Raw genomic sequence first — 13697 nt, forward strand, 5'->3', positions numbered from 1 at the left:
TTCCTAGCTCACAGCTCTCCCTTCCTAACTAAATACTTGAGGAACAGGCATGGATTTAGGGATACAAGAGATAAGCCAAAGTGGGCCTTGGAATCCTTTCTTGTGCTAATTATAGAATTGGAAGGGAGAGCAGAGAAGCAAAAGCATGGACCTTCCCCCCAACTTTCTTGGGGATTTCTCCAGTTCTCACCCAAGTCCTTTTTTTCTCTCCTTCCTCTCCTTTCTTCCTTTCCCCTCCTTTTTTGGTGTTCTGTGAACCAAAGAGACAAGATGTTAATCTTACTTCCATAAACAATATTTTAATGGAGGGGAGTCCAATAAACACTATTTCTGATAAAAAAAAAATACTGGCTCAGCTTTCAAAATGTTGCTTTCTTCACACTCCATTTTTTCCTTTCTTTATTTCTTAGCATCCAGCTTCATGGAACACCTCTGGATACACCTTTCCTCCTTTGACTCTTGGGTCTTTTAATGTGCTGTCTTGCATTTCTGTGTTGTTTATTTTGCATTTGGAATTAAAAGCTAAGTTTCAGGGACACCTGGGTAACTCAGCTGGATGAGCATCCAAATCTTGGTTTTAGCTTAGGTCATGATCTTGAGGGTCCTGGGACCAAGGCCCGAGTCAGGCTCCACAGTCAATGCAGAGTCTGCTTGAGATTCTCTCTCTCCCTTTTCCCCTGCCCCTCCCCTGCACGCGCTCTCTCTCTAAAACAGACAAATAAATCTTTTTAAAAAGAGAGTAAAGCCAACATCCAAAGAACAAACAATCCAATCAAGAAATGGGCAGAGGACATGAACAGACATTTCTGCAAAGAAGACATCCAGATGGCCAACAGACACATGAAAAAGTGCTCCACGTCACTCGGCATCAGGGAAATACAAATCAAAACCACAATGAGATATCACCTCACACCAGTCAGAATGGCTAAAATTAACAAGTCAGGAAATGACAGATGCTGGAGAGGATGTGGAGAAAGGGGAACCCTCCTCCACTGTTGGTGGGAATGCAAGCTGGTCCAACCACTCTGGAAAACAGCATGGAGGTTCCTCAAAATGTTGAAAATAGAACTACCCTATGACCCAGCAATTGCACTACTGGGTATTTACCCTAAAGATACAAACATAGTGATCCGAAGGGGCACGTGTACCCGAATGTTTATAGCAGCAATGTCTACAATAGCCAGACTATGGAAAGAACCTAGATGTCCATCAACAGATGAATGGATCAAGAAGATGTGGTATATATACACAATGGAATACTATGCAGCCATCAAAAGAAATGAAATCTTGCCATTTGCGACGACGTGGATGGAACTAGAGCGTATCATGCTTAGTGAAATAAGTCAATCGGAGAAAGACAACTATCATATGATCTCCCTGATATGAGGACATGGAGAAGCAACATGGGGGGGGAGGGGGGTAGGAGAAGAATAAATGAAACAAGATGGGATTGGGAGGGAGACAAACCATAAATGACTCTTAATCTCACAAAACAAACTGGGGGTTGCTGGGGGGAGGTGGGATTGGGAGAGGGGGAGCGGGCTATGGACATTGGGGAGGGGAGGCGAACCATAAGAGACTATGGACTCTGAAAAACAACCTGAGGGTTTTGAAGGGTCAGGGGTGGGAGGTTGGGGGAACAGGTGGTGGGTGATGGGGAGGGCACGTTTTGCATGGAGCACTGGGTGTTGTGCAAAAAGAATGAATACTGTTACGCTGAAAAAATTAATAAAAGGGGGAAAAAAAAAATAAATAAAAAGAGAGTAAAGCATCTTGGGAAAATGCAGGATGCTTACTCTGAAATTTAAAAAAATAGATAAATAAAAGTATTTCATTGGGGCTGAGAGAAAGCAGATAGAAAAGCAGATGTTGCAACTAATGAATCACTAAACACTACCTCTGAGACTTAAAGAAAAGAAAGGAAGAAAGGAAAAGAAAAGCAGTTGAATTCCTTCCATCTCCACTAGCATAGACTTGAAATACATTTCCAGGTTTCTCCTTTGTCCCACCTGTTCCCTGACAGTTGGCCATCGGTAAAGTCTCACACACATGGGAACAGTCGATGCTCTCCACCAGTTAGAATGCTTTTCTTTACTTCATAAAGTAACTTTCACTCTTACTTGATGAGCCTGGTCTTTATTCACCTAACTGGGAAAAATACATGTGTTTTTTCTGTCACCTCAGGCCTCTGCGGAAGGAGTTTGGAGCAGGGCCAAGCCATCCCAGCTTTTGCCCTCAATTGCACACCGAGTGGAGAGTCTCTTAGTCCAGGAGTCTATGCTGCTCAAGAGTTTGCATAAACACAATGTTGAGAAATAACTCTTGCTGGGGTGCGTGCACAAAGCAAAGGGCGAACTGTTCCCCTGGGATGGAGATGTCACCAAGTTGGCTCTAGCTGTTCCACATTGGATCCCTAGTTGGAAAATCTTGTCTAAGTGCCAGTCTTCTCCCACTACTTGGTGAGTTACTCAGCCTCTTTGGGACCCAATTTCCTTGTCTTCAAAATTAGGGGTGAGACCACATGGTCCCTAAAATCTTTTCATCTTGGCTGTTTTATGAGTTAATTAGTGAGATTTGTTTTGCAATAAACACCCACCCAAAATAGTTCTGTGGTCCTCAATGTAGGTCTTATGTGTGTTCCCATAATCTTGTAATCATCCAAAATAAGAGGGGTTATTCGAAGAAAGGTTCTTCCTTCCTTCCTTCCTTCCTTCCTTCCTTCCTTCCTTCTTTCCTTCCTTCCCCCGACTTCCTTCCCTCCCTCCCACCTCCTTTCCAACCTGGCTTTATTGCTTTCTGATAACCTTAACTGTCTTTTGAGACCAGAGTTGACATTTACAAATAGCCATTTGAGGTAGGTCTTGGAGATAAGTGAGTGGTGGAGCATGATGTGACCACCTTGGCTGTGGTAGTTCCCCAGTGAGCACACCGCGAACTCTGAAATGCTCCCTGCCAGTCATGGGGCCAAAGTTCACATTTCTTGCCAAATTCAGAATTTCATATGAAAAAAATATTCCTAGTGTCAAAGGATTAAAGCACTAGGGCCTTCTCTTTTGTTTGATCTGTTTATTTTCTTGGTTCTGGAATTTTTAATCTGCTGACTTTGGTTTTGGTAATACTAGATACTCCCACTATTTTTTTCTTTAAAACGTGCTGATTCATTCAGCTTCTTAGAGAGATCTTTTGTGTTTTATATGTCAATTATGTAAACTAATGGTTGCATAAACATTCTACATGTTCCAGGTTACTTTAAAAATTAGACCAGGGGCACCTGGGTAGCTCAGTGGGTTAAAGCCTCTGCCTTCGGCTCAGGTCATAATCCCAGAGTCGTCGGGCTCTCTGCTCAGCAGGGAGCCTGCTTCCTTCCCCCTCTCTACTTGCCTCTCTGCCTACTTGTGACCTCTGTCTGCCAAATAAATAAATAAATAAATAAATCCTTTAAAAAAAACTTCAAAAAAAATTAGGCCAAAAAAATTTTTTTTCAAAGTAAGGATCCATGCCCTGTATGGAGCCCAATGCAGGGCTTGAACTCATAATCCTGAGATCAAGACCTGAGCTGAGACCAAGAGTGGACACCTCACTGTGGCCACCCAGGCATCCCGAGAACCAATCTTTATTTACAATTTACTTTTTAGATTTCATCAAAGCAGTTGGCCATCACTGAAAGAGAATAGAATCTTCTGACCTTTCTACCACTCTCACAGGTTACAGGATGCCTTCATGGGCATGGATGAATGTTGCAGGCAGGTGGTTCCTAGCCAGGTATAACAAGAATACTACTTCTAACCACATCATTGTACAGATGTAGAATAAAAAGCTACTTGGCATGGAGCTGTATCAGGAATTCAGGCAGCGCATGGATGGCTAGATCTACAGGGCCTTTTCATTTCAATCAGAAAATTCTACATTTCTATGATTCTGATCCCTTTCTTACCGTCTATACATGTCTGTTGCAGGTGGCTGCTGACAAGGTTCCCAATAATTTTGTCTCTGGGTATTCACTCCTTCCTATAACGCCTTCCTCTTAAGTGTGGGTTGGACCTGGTGACCTGCTACTAAGAAATGGAATACACAAAGCAAATACACAAATGGAACACACAATGCAATACACAATGCAATACACAAATGCTCACTCTGATAAAAGCAGTTGCCATATGGATGGCAAGGAACAGAGGGTAGCCTCTGGGCACCAGTCATCAGAGAATGGAGGCCCTTAGTCCAACAGCCAGTGAGGAAGTGAACCTGCCAAAACCACATAAGGGAGCTTTGAGGCAGATCCTTCCGCAGTCGAGCTTTCGGACAAGACTGCAGAGTCGGCCGACTGCGAGATGCAGCCTTGTAAGAACCCCGAGAAAGAGGACATAACCAGGCTGTGGATTCCTGGAAGCCCGACTCCTGGCTGAGAGATACTGTGAGATGATAAGTATTGTCATTTTAAGGCACCGAAGAGTCTAAGGTTGGGGGTAATTTGTGCCGCAGTAAATAACCAACACGTCACCCAAGATGGTCAAGAATCCTCCCTCTCTTAACACTGTTTCCTCTTCCAGAACGCCTTCACAGGGTTTCATTTACATTCAGTTTTACTGAACTTGCTATTAAATGGGTTGCACTCAGTCATTTCAAAGTCCCCCTCAACTGTAAACCTCAGAGTCAAATTCTTTGCTCCTCCCACCAAAAAATCATTCACCTTTTCACCCCCATGAAATAAGGAGGGTGAACTGGCCACGTTGCAGGAGGAAGCCTCTCTGGCTGTGCAGGGGCTGCTGCTCTGAGCCAGTTCAGGAGCAGGGTGTGCGGCCTGATCCCTGCAAGCTCCTTTCCCCTCTCCTCTCTGGAGAAGCTCAGGGTCCCCACTGCCAGCCTCCCACCTGGGAGGGCTCTGACTCAAACACTTATTATTTGTTCCTATTGTGGTTCCTGTCTTGTAGCATTCGTTGAGATGTATCCGTGATGCCTTTCTTGTTTCTTTTGAAAGAGCATTTGAACTTAGAGTAAAAGAGTACCTGAATTCTCCCTTCTGTTCTTCTCTTGAGGGCATTGAGACAAAGGCAGGTTACGTGGTGGCCAAACCCTGGACTTCCTTCCTTCAAATGGTAGGGCGTCCTTAACCCTGAACTAGCTTCACCGGGGAATGAACTTTAGGGCTCCTGAGCTTAGGAAGGTGGCGCTGCTGTCAGCACTCCCCGGATGGCCCAACCTGGACATCCCACGCTGCGGCCTAAAATCTCCACAGCGGTGTGAAAGTCATACTGTTGGCTTTAAACTCTTTCCTCTTTCCTTTTCTTCTGTTTCCCTTCTTTTCTCCTTCCTATATAACCTGCTAGAAGCAAAGACATTAGAAGAGGCTTTTTCTTTTCTGCCTTTACAAAAACCAGATTGATATACCTCAACTAAAAATGCAGACAAACAACAAATTCCAGAATTCTTTCTTTCTCAGCCCAGGCATTCTAATGAGCCTTGATTTTGAGGTTACAGCCTGTAGCCAGGGCCTGGTTGATGAGTTCTCTGGTGTTCAGAGGAGATTGTTGGGTAACAATTTCCTGGGGCTGCATCAGCCTGTGGATAGATGAAGGTCCCATCAATAGTCATGAATGTCCCAAATGTCTCTGGTCTTACCCTTACCTCCTATCATAGGATCATCCTTCCACCATTAAGGGGAGTCTCCTAGGGTCTCTTATTGGTACTCCTGAGAACTGACAGTTTTGCTACCCCAGGGCATCCACCATGTTCTCCCCCAGCCCCTGCTCTGGCCTCCTTGGTTGATGTCCACAGCCCCCTGGTAAGCCTGACCCTGCTGAGCTAGCGGCATCCTTGTAGACACAGGTATCCCTGCAGAGATCACTGTGCTCTGAAGCCTCTGGAGTTAAAAAATGTTTGAAAGTGTCATTATTGGTCATAGCTTTATGGGAAAGCATCACAATTTGGTTTTTTAAGATTTATTTTTATTTATTTGAGAGAGAGAAGGGAGGCAGAGGGAGAGAGGATCCTCAGACAGACCCCCTGCTAAGCGTGGAGCCTGACTTGGGGCTTGAGGCTGGACCCCAAGACCCTGAGATCATGACCTGAGCTGAAATCAAGAGTTGGCCGCCTAACTGACTGTGCCACTCAGGCGCTCCAACTCGGGCTAATTTAAAGAGGAAAGGAACTTCTTACTAAAATGATACTAGATATTGGATAGTTTTCGAAATTCCGGAATGGCCAGGGAAAACACGACGGGAAGCTCTATAGATAGCAGCAAATGTCCAGGTCCTATCCGGGAGCTATTGTAATGGGAGATTGCTCTCCATGATGGCCTGGCAGAACACCTGGCCTATCCCCACTCACGCTGCAACCCTGTCACTCTCACCTCCAGGAGAAACCAGGTGGAGACGCCGCATCTACCCCCCCTGACACGAGGCCTGCGGGTCTCCCTCTACCTCACCCCCAGCAAAGCTGGCAAAAGCAAGTGTCTGATGTTTCCAGCTCTTTCAATGGGAGGTGAGCTCTGCCTCCTTAGGTGGGAGATTTCCCACTGTAGGAGCAGTTCAGATCCTGGGTACCTGGGAGAGAACCAGCTGTCCACGCAGTGAGACCAGACCCCTGCCCCACTTGACACTCCAGCCTTCTCTGAGCCACAGGACACTTGGGCACCAAAGTGCATGGTAAGGACCCCAGTGCCCAAAGGATCACGTGTGAGAACTGCCCCTTCAGCCTGAGCTGTGGCCCCTCATTCACCAGGACAAAGGCTGACTCCTGTTGCTGTCTTCATCCCCTCCTTACCTCCTCCGAAACACCCGCTGAAAATCTGCTCCTGGAGCAGCCATCTCAGCCATCCAGGGTAACAGCTCCCCCACCATACTGGAAGTCAAAGAAATCATGAAAACTTTTTCCTACATGGAGCATTTCCCCTATTTTCTGAACAAGCAAGTAGATGAGGGGGTCCTCACAGGTGTGACAGAGTATACTGGGAGGCAGAACTTGTACTGAAATGTGTTCTGGGTCCGCGTCTAAATGGCTCTCCTCCTCCCAAGTTTCCATCTGCATCCACTGACTTATACAGGGGGGCTCCGGGGAAAAATCAACTTCATTTTGTTCACAATTTAGGCTATATAAATCTGTAGGAAGGACTTGTTGGGACCAGTAGAAGCAGACTATGGAAACTATCAAATTCTTAATGGCACCTGGTGTGATAACCAGAGTGTTTAAATGGGGCCAGGCTAAAGAGGAAAGAGCAGGTGGTCAGAAACCATCCTAGGAGTGTTTCTGCTCCAGGGAGAACAGTCATGTGTGTCGGTTAAGAAAACAGTTTTACTACTACCCATCAGTTTGGGGCCCAAATAATAGTGTCCCAGCCTCCATAAGTGAGCAAAGTATCGAGGGAGAGCTGTTTGCTTATTTGATTCTGTTACTTGCTTTTCCTGGGCATTTGTGGCTGGGGGAATCAGCAGGTACACTCAGGGATGGGGTGACAGCAGGAGGCAGGGGGCAGGTCAACTCAGAGCCGACTCCTCTGTTGGGCTGCCTGCTAGAATTTGGGATTGGTGGCAACAATTATGCTGAGGCACCAGCAGCAAATTGCAGCCAGTCGATGTGGGGTCTACGCACTGGCATCTCTGAGAAGGTGTGGGGACCAGTGGCTGCAGGGTCTTAGCTCAGCCAGCACGCCACTAGCATGGTGGAAGATTTGCAGACAGTGAGGGGGATTCAGGGAAATAGGGGCCAGAGGCAGTTGTGTACTTGGCCTCAGAGAGGCCCTTCTGAGGACCCGTGGGGGTCATGACTGCATGGTTCCTTGTTCAGTGCGTGATGATAGTAATGGTGAAGACAACAGCATGCCGGACCGACTGTGAGTGCTTTTCATGCATTTATTCACTTAGTTCTCACAACCCTGCTTTCAAAAACGATTTTATTTATTTATTTGAGAGAGAGAGAGCATGCACAAGAGGGAGGGGGAGGGGGAGAGAAAGAGGGAGAGGGAGAAGCGAGCAGAGAGTCTGGCATGGACTCAACCCCAGGACCCAGGTCATGAGTGGGGCTGAAATCAAGACTTGGTGGCTTAACTGACGGAGCCACCCAGGTGCCCCCTCACAACCCTACGAGGTAGATATTATTATCATCTTCCTTCCACAACTCAGCCTTGGACAGGACATGTGGCTGATTGCGTTTTCCAAAGAAGGCTGCCGCAACAACACATCCTAACTCACATGCTTTTCTGCAGTGTGACTTGGGACCTCCCACCATTGAAAGATGGGGTCTGGTCCCCTCCACTGGAATCGGAGCAGTCTTCTGAATCTCTTGTAATCTAGAGAATGCCGCAGAAATGAGGCAGTGTGACTTCAAAGGCTAGGTCAGAAAGTGGATGAACTTTCCACCTTGTTTACAGAAATACTTATCCTGCAGCCTTGAGCTGCCATGAGGCCACCATGCTGTGAGGAAGCCCAAACTAACCCACATGCAGTGACCACATGGAGAGGTCCCAAAACCACAAGAAGAGGGAGGGAGGGATACCCAGCGAACCCAGCCGCTCCATTCCCTGCTGCTCCAGTTCCAAGCCCTGTCTGACTGCAACCACATGGAGGACACTGAGCCAACCAAGCCCTTCTGAAACTCACAACCACAGAAACCATGAGAAATAGTGCAATAATCGTTGCTTTAAACCACCAAGTTTTGGGATAATTCATAATGCAGCAACAGATAAATGACAACTTGCCCAAGGCTTGTAGGTGGTAAGGTTGAAATTTGAACCATCAGTCTGGCGAACAAAAAGACAATACATACATACACGAAAGCACTTTTTTTTTTTTTTGAGATCTTCAGATACACCTGGGGAGGGTAACTGATCCTTGCATAACCATCTGGTGTTCAAAATTCACAAGACCCAGTTATAATTTTATTGTGACCTTATTTGTACCTACAAGTTGATGAGGTCTGAGATATTCAAATTACAGAGGAAAGTCAGACCTTTACAGAAAAAAAAACTTTCTGTTTTTTATGTCTGGCTTCTCTCTAGCATGTGAACAGCAAGAGTCAAAACTGCTTCTCTGGGGCGCCTGAGTGGCTCAGTTTGCTGGACACCGACTCTTCGGCTCCGGTCCTGTCTCAGGGTCATGGGATCTGTGCTCAGCAAACGAGTCTGGGGATGTTCTCTTTTCCTCTCCCTCTGCACCTCCACTCACCCCTTCCTCTGTGTACTCGCTCACACCCGTGCTCATGATCTCTCTCTCTCAAATAAATAAATACACCTTTAAAAAAGTGCTTCTCCATGACTCACCCTAGAGGGGAAGGGCTGGTTGAAAATTGCAGATTCCAAGTGTCACTTGAATCTCTGAATCTGCATCTCTTAGAGTTCAAACCTGGAATCTGAATTTTTAGCAACTCTCTTAAGCACCATTAGACTTTGAAATCAACTGCTCTGTGACCATTATTATTTAACCTAGAAATATTCAAGGTGGGACTTGTAAAACTGAGCTCCCCAGGGAAATCGTGCCCTCACCAACCCTTCCATCCGTGTTGCTGCCTGAATTCGCCTGATCATAAGGATCACCTGGAGGCTTGACTGAAGTGCACCTTCCCAGGCTTCTGCTCTGCTGGGAATCAGGTAGGAAGCAAAGCCCAGGAATCTGCATTTTACATTAGGTTGTTCAATGTTCTTTAAGGAACTACACAATCTGATGTGTTTCATGTAGTTACTGGAATACAGATCAGTTCATTTTGAGATAGCATTTACTCAACATGATAATCTTTGCCTTCAAATAGCAGCTTATTTTAAGCCATTGCTTTTGGAAAAACTTAAGTTCACGGAATGCTGCATTTTTCTTTTCTCTGTAGAGACCAAGATTAAGGTAACAGTAGTCAGCATTTGCTGAGCACGTACTATATGCCTGGCCCGGTGTATTTAACCCTCCTCCAACCGCCCGCCATCCCCACTTTACAGATGCAGATTCTGAGGTGGAGGGAGGCTAACCACCTTTCCAGGTGAACGCAAGAAGTGAAGAGGTAGAGGCGCAACCTGCGCTCTTCACCGACACAACACGGCCTCTCCGCCCTGCTCCAGACCGACGCCTCTGCCTGCTGCCTCATTCACCGCACTTTCATGAAATGCGTTTCTAGGAGGTAAGAGGTTTATCTCGTGCTGTGTGCAACTCACGACCAGTAGGTTACTAGGAGGGGCCTCATTCCTTCTAAAACACATGTTCTATACCAGCAAGGGAAGATCGCCAACAAAATTACGAAAGACAATAAAGCCTTTTGTTAATGATTTTTGAATTATTTATTCTGGGGCTTCCTGTGAATTGTTGAGGAGTTCGTCGAGTAACAAATAAGCAAATGATAAAATGGCACGGGAGTTGGGTTTGCGGACAACTGCTTTCAACACACGGCCCCACTAGGAGTTAAGCATTGTGCAGGGGGTTATGTATTACGTGTTTTGCTTTAAACAGAAAGTACACACATTGATTAGCTCAAAAGTGTCCTTGTCTTCACAGGGTGAGGAAAGTGCATGCAGGAAAAGAAAGCGTGACGTGCAGGGACAGCTGGGTACAGCCGGCATATGGCTTCCTGCTGGCTGGGGTATGGACTGTGGGCAAATTAACTCACCTCTTTGGGAGGCATATGAGCCTCCTCAGAGAGTCTCAGAAATCCTTAGGGGGGAAACCCTATAAAACCAGGACTTGCTGCAGTCACACAGATTGAATATTCTTGGTGATAGAATGCGGGAGAAGGCACAGACATTTAGGTCGCCCAGCAGGATGAAAAATGGTCTGGAAATGGCCAGGAAGAGCAAAAAGATGCCCCAGCCTACCTCCTGCTGGGACTGTGGGGAAACATTGATTAGGTCCCAGCAGGTCTCCAGCGAGAGACAGGTCTGGCGAGTGCTAACCGGAGAACCGACGCAGGAGTGTGTCTCAGTTACCGTTGCTCCATAGTGTGTAACCCCAAGCTTCAGAGGCTTAAAAAACAATCTTTTTTTTTTCATTGTTCTGGGAGTTGACTGGATTCAGCACCGTGGTTTTCACTTGGGTTCCTCAGGCCGTTGCTATGGCTGGGGCTGGAGTTACCGCAAAGCCTTCTTCAGTCCCTGTCTGGTGACTAACGTCGGCTCTCGGTGAGACCTGGGGCTGTTGGCTGGGGGACCTGAACGCAGCCTCTCTGTGCCGGCTTCCTCATGGCATGGTGGCTGGGTTCGGACAGCAAGCGTCCCAGGAAGACCATGAGGAAGGAGTATCACCTTTTATTATCTAGCTTCAGAAGGTACAGAGGGTCACTTCTGCCACGGTCACCGACCCTCTTGGACTCAAAGGCACACAGACCTCCCCCCGACAGGAGCAGGGTCAGCAACGCAGTGTAGAAGAGCCCATGGCGTGGGGGCTCTCGTCGCCCCCATCTTAGAAAATGCAATGTGCAATAGAGGGTAAGTACAAAATGCAGAGTATTGGATCGTAAGAATTCAGAAATCTGGCCGTTCAAGAGGATTACAAGGGCCGCTCCTATGGGCAGCTCCAGTGGAATGAAGGTAAAGGTCATCAGACATGAGGATGATATGGGGCAATGAGTCAGGGAAGTTGCATGGCCATCATGTGGACACTGACATCCTCAGGAAAGCTGAGGACTTGAGAGAGGTGTGGGGAACGCGGAGAGGGCAAACACGATTGTAAAAGCTTCCAAGTTTTGCCTTTGTTTCTGGGGTGGTAAAAAAAGGAATCCCTGTGGGGAGGGCTTCTCTTTTATTTAGGAAAAGATATTGCTGTGGGCTATTGTTTGTGCAAAGATACTAACATGTTTAACATGTTTTAGAGTGCTCATTCATTCATTCAAAATGTGTTGGCTAGGTGCCTACTCTGGCCAGGTATGTTCTATTTTTTTTCATTTAATCAATTAATTCATTATTATTATTATTTTTAAAGATTGTGTTTATTTATTTGACAGAGAGAGAGCGAACACAAGTAGGGGGAGCAGCAGGCAGAGGGAGAGTGAGAGGGAGAAGCAGGCTGCTTGCTAAGCAGGGAGTTGACCCCAGGACCCTGGGTAATTTATTTATTTATTATTTTTAAAAAAATATTTTATTTCCTTATTTTGAGAAGGAGTGATAGAGAGAACAGGAGCACGGAGGGGCCAAGGGTGAGGGAGAAGCAGACTCCCCGCTGAGCAGGGAGCCTGATCTCACAACCCTGAGATCGTGACCTGAGCCAAAATCAAGATCGGAAGGTTAGCCTCTGGGCCACTCAGGTGCTGCTGGACAGGTCTGGTCTAGATGCTGATCTAGATGCTGATCTAGACTCTGATACAGTAGTGAACAAAGCAGATGAGTATCTCTGTCCCTAGGAGGTTCATATTTTGATGGGAGAGACACATAAAAGAGGTGGTTTTTTTCAAGTATAATGCCTATTGTGTTATATGATGGTAAATACTAAGGTAAAAATTCCAGATTCTCTCTGCATTTTAGGTCACAGCAGAGGAGCTGAGAGCACGGGAGCCAGACCGCTGGAGCTTGCGTCCCCGTCCTGCAGCTTAATAGCTGTGCGGTGTTTGGTGTCTCTGAGCCTCAGTTTGCTAATCTGTAAACCATAGAAAACAATAGTTCTTACATCAACAGTTGTCCGGATTAAATGAGTTAATACAGGTAAAGAACTTACCACAGGATGACAGGGACATGAGGCCTGCTGGGGGACGTCACAGGCTTTGGAGTTCCTACTGCAGCTTTGGGACCAAGCTTAGGCTATCCGTTAGGATTCCTGTGCTGGGGTTCGTGGGTCTTGGGAGGAAAGGCTCTCTGTGAAGACACATCAAAGGGTCCTCAGGCTGCCCCAGGCTAGTAGCTGGGATGGCAGTGCGCGGATGAATTCTCAGCAGACTTCGGGGTTTAACCCTGGGTTCAGGCTACTGCAGATCATAGAAAAGTATCTGCTTTCACCTTGACGCAGGAACAGGACCTTAATACTTACCTTATACAGATCTTACGAAGTTTAAATATACCATATCAAGAGGATGACACAGTGCCTAGCATTCAGATGTGTGCTCAGTGGATGGCCTCTCCTCCGGATGGGTCAGCAGGCCGTGAACGTAGAATGTATACCGGCCCACTCCTCATCAGTGTTTATAAATGAGCATTTCCTCTGTACTGGTAGTTATGAAATGATATCAGAATCCACTATCCCTTGAATGAGAAAATGACATGTCATTTACCTTGAGTGGTATTTTACTGAAGGGCCCTGGGAGACCCGGGCTTTCACAGAGTCTGCGGTAGAGGGATCTGGCCAGCTGCTGCCCAGACTGTCCTGCTGTATCCTTGCTGTAACCTTTCCCCAAACAAAAAATGTAGAGGGTAGCATTCTAACTCAGCAAAGGAAGTTTGGGGTCATGAACAAGCTTATGGAAACATTTTTGGATTTCTGGTTCCGGCATGGTAGATTAAGCCAACACAGGAAATACAAAAATACTAATATAGAAATATAGGCTAAAATGTTCTCAGAAAGAAAAAAAGAAATTTTGCCATAGAGCCAAACTTGGCAGAAGAAAGGCACCTCTCCAGGTGTTGATGAAAGATAGATCTTAAAACCAGCACAGGGAATGGAGAGAGTTGTAGCTGTAGTGGCCCAGGGGGACGTGGCCATGGCTGCCGGCCCCAGAAACCAAGGCGATGGTCTAGAGCAGAGATCCCCGCCAGAGTGAACCTGGCCCTCCAATGAATGGGAATGGGGGGAGTCTTGGGGAGCACAGAG

General features: G+C 46.6%; 1 protein-coding gene across 1 annotated transcript in view; it reads left to right on the top strand.

The window, feature by feature from the left end:
• LOC123934138 (KN motif and ankyrin repeat domain-containing protein 3-like) overlaps window positions 1–9535 on the top strand; it is a 72752-nt gene extending 63217 nt beyond the window's left edge. The window contains exon 3 of the mRNA XM_045994130.1: window positions 3957–9535. Coding sequence (XP_045850086.1) covers window positions 3957–4014 — 58 coding nt within the window. The 3' untranslated portion in view covers window positions 4015–9535. The remainder of the gene's footprint in view (window positions 1–3956) is intronic.
• The last annotated feature ends 4162 nt before the right edge of the window (window positions 9536–13697 follow it).

Source organism: Meles meles, chromosome 21 (assembly GCF_922984935.1).
Source record: "Meles meles chromosome 21, mMelMel3.1 paternal haplotype, whole genome shotgun sequence".
NCBI classification, from domain to species: domain Eukaryota; kingdom Metazoa; phylum Chordata; class Mammalia; order Carnivora; family Mustelidae; genus Meles; species Meles meles.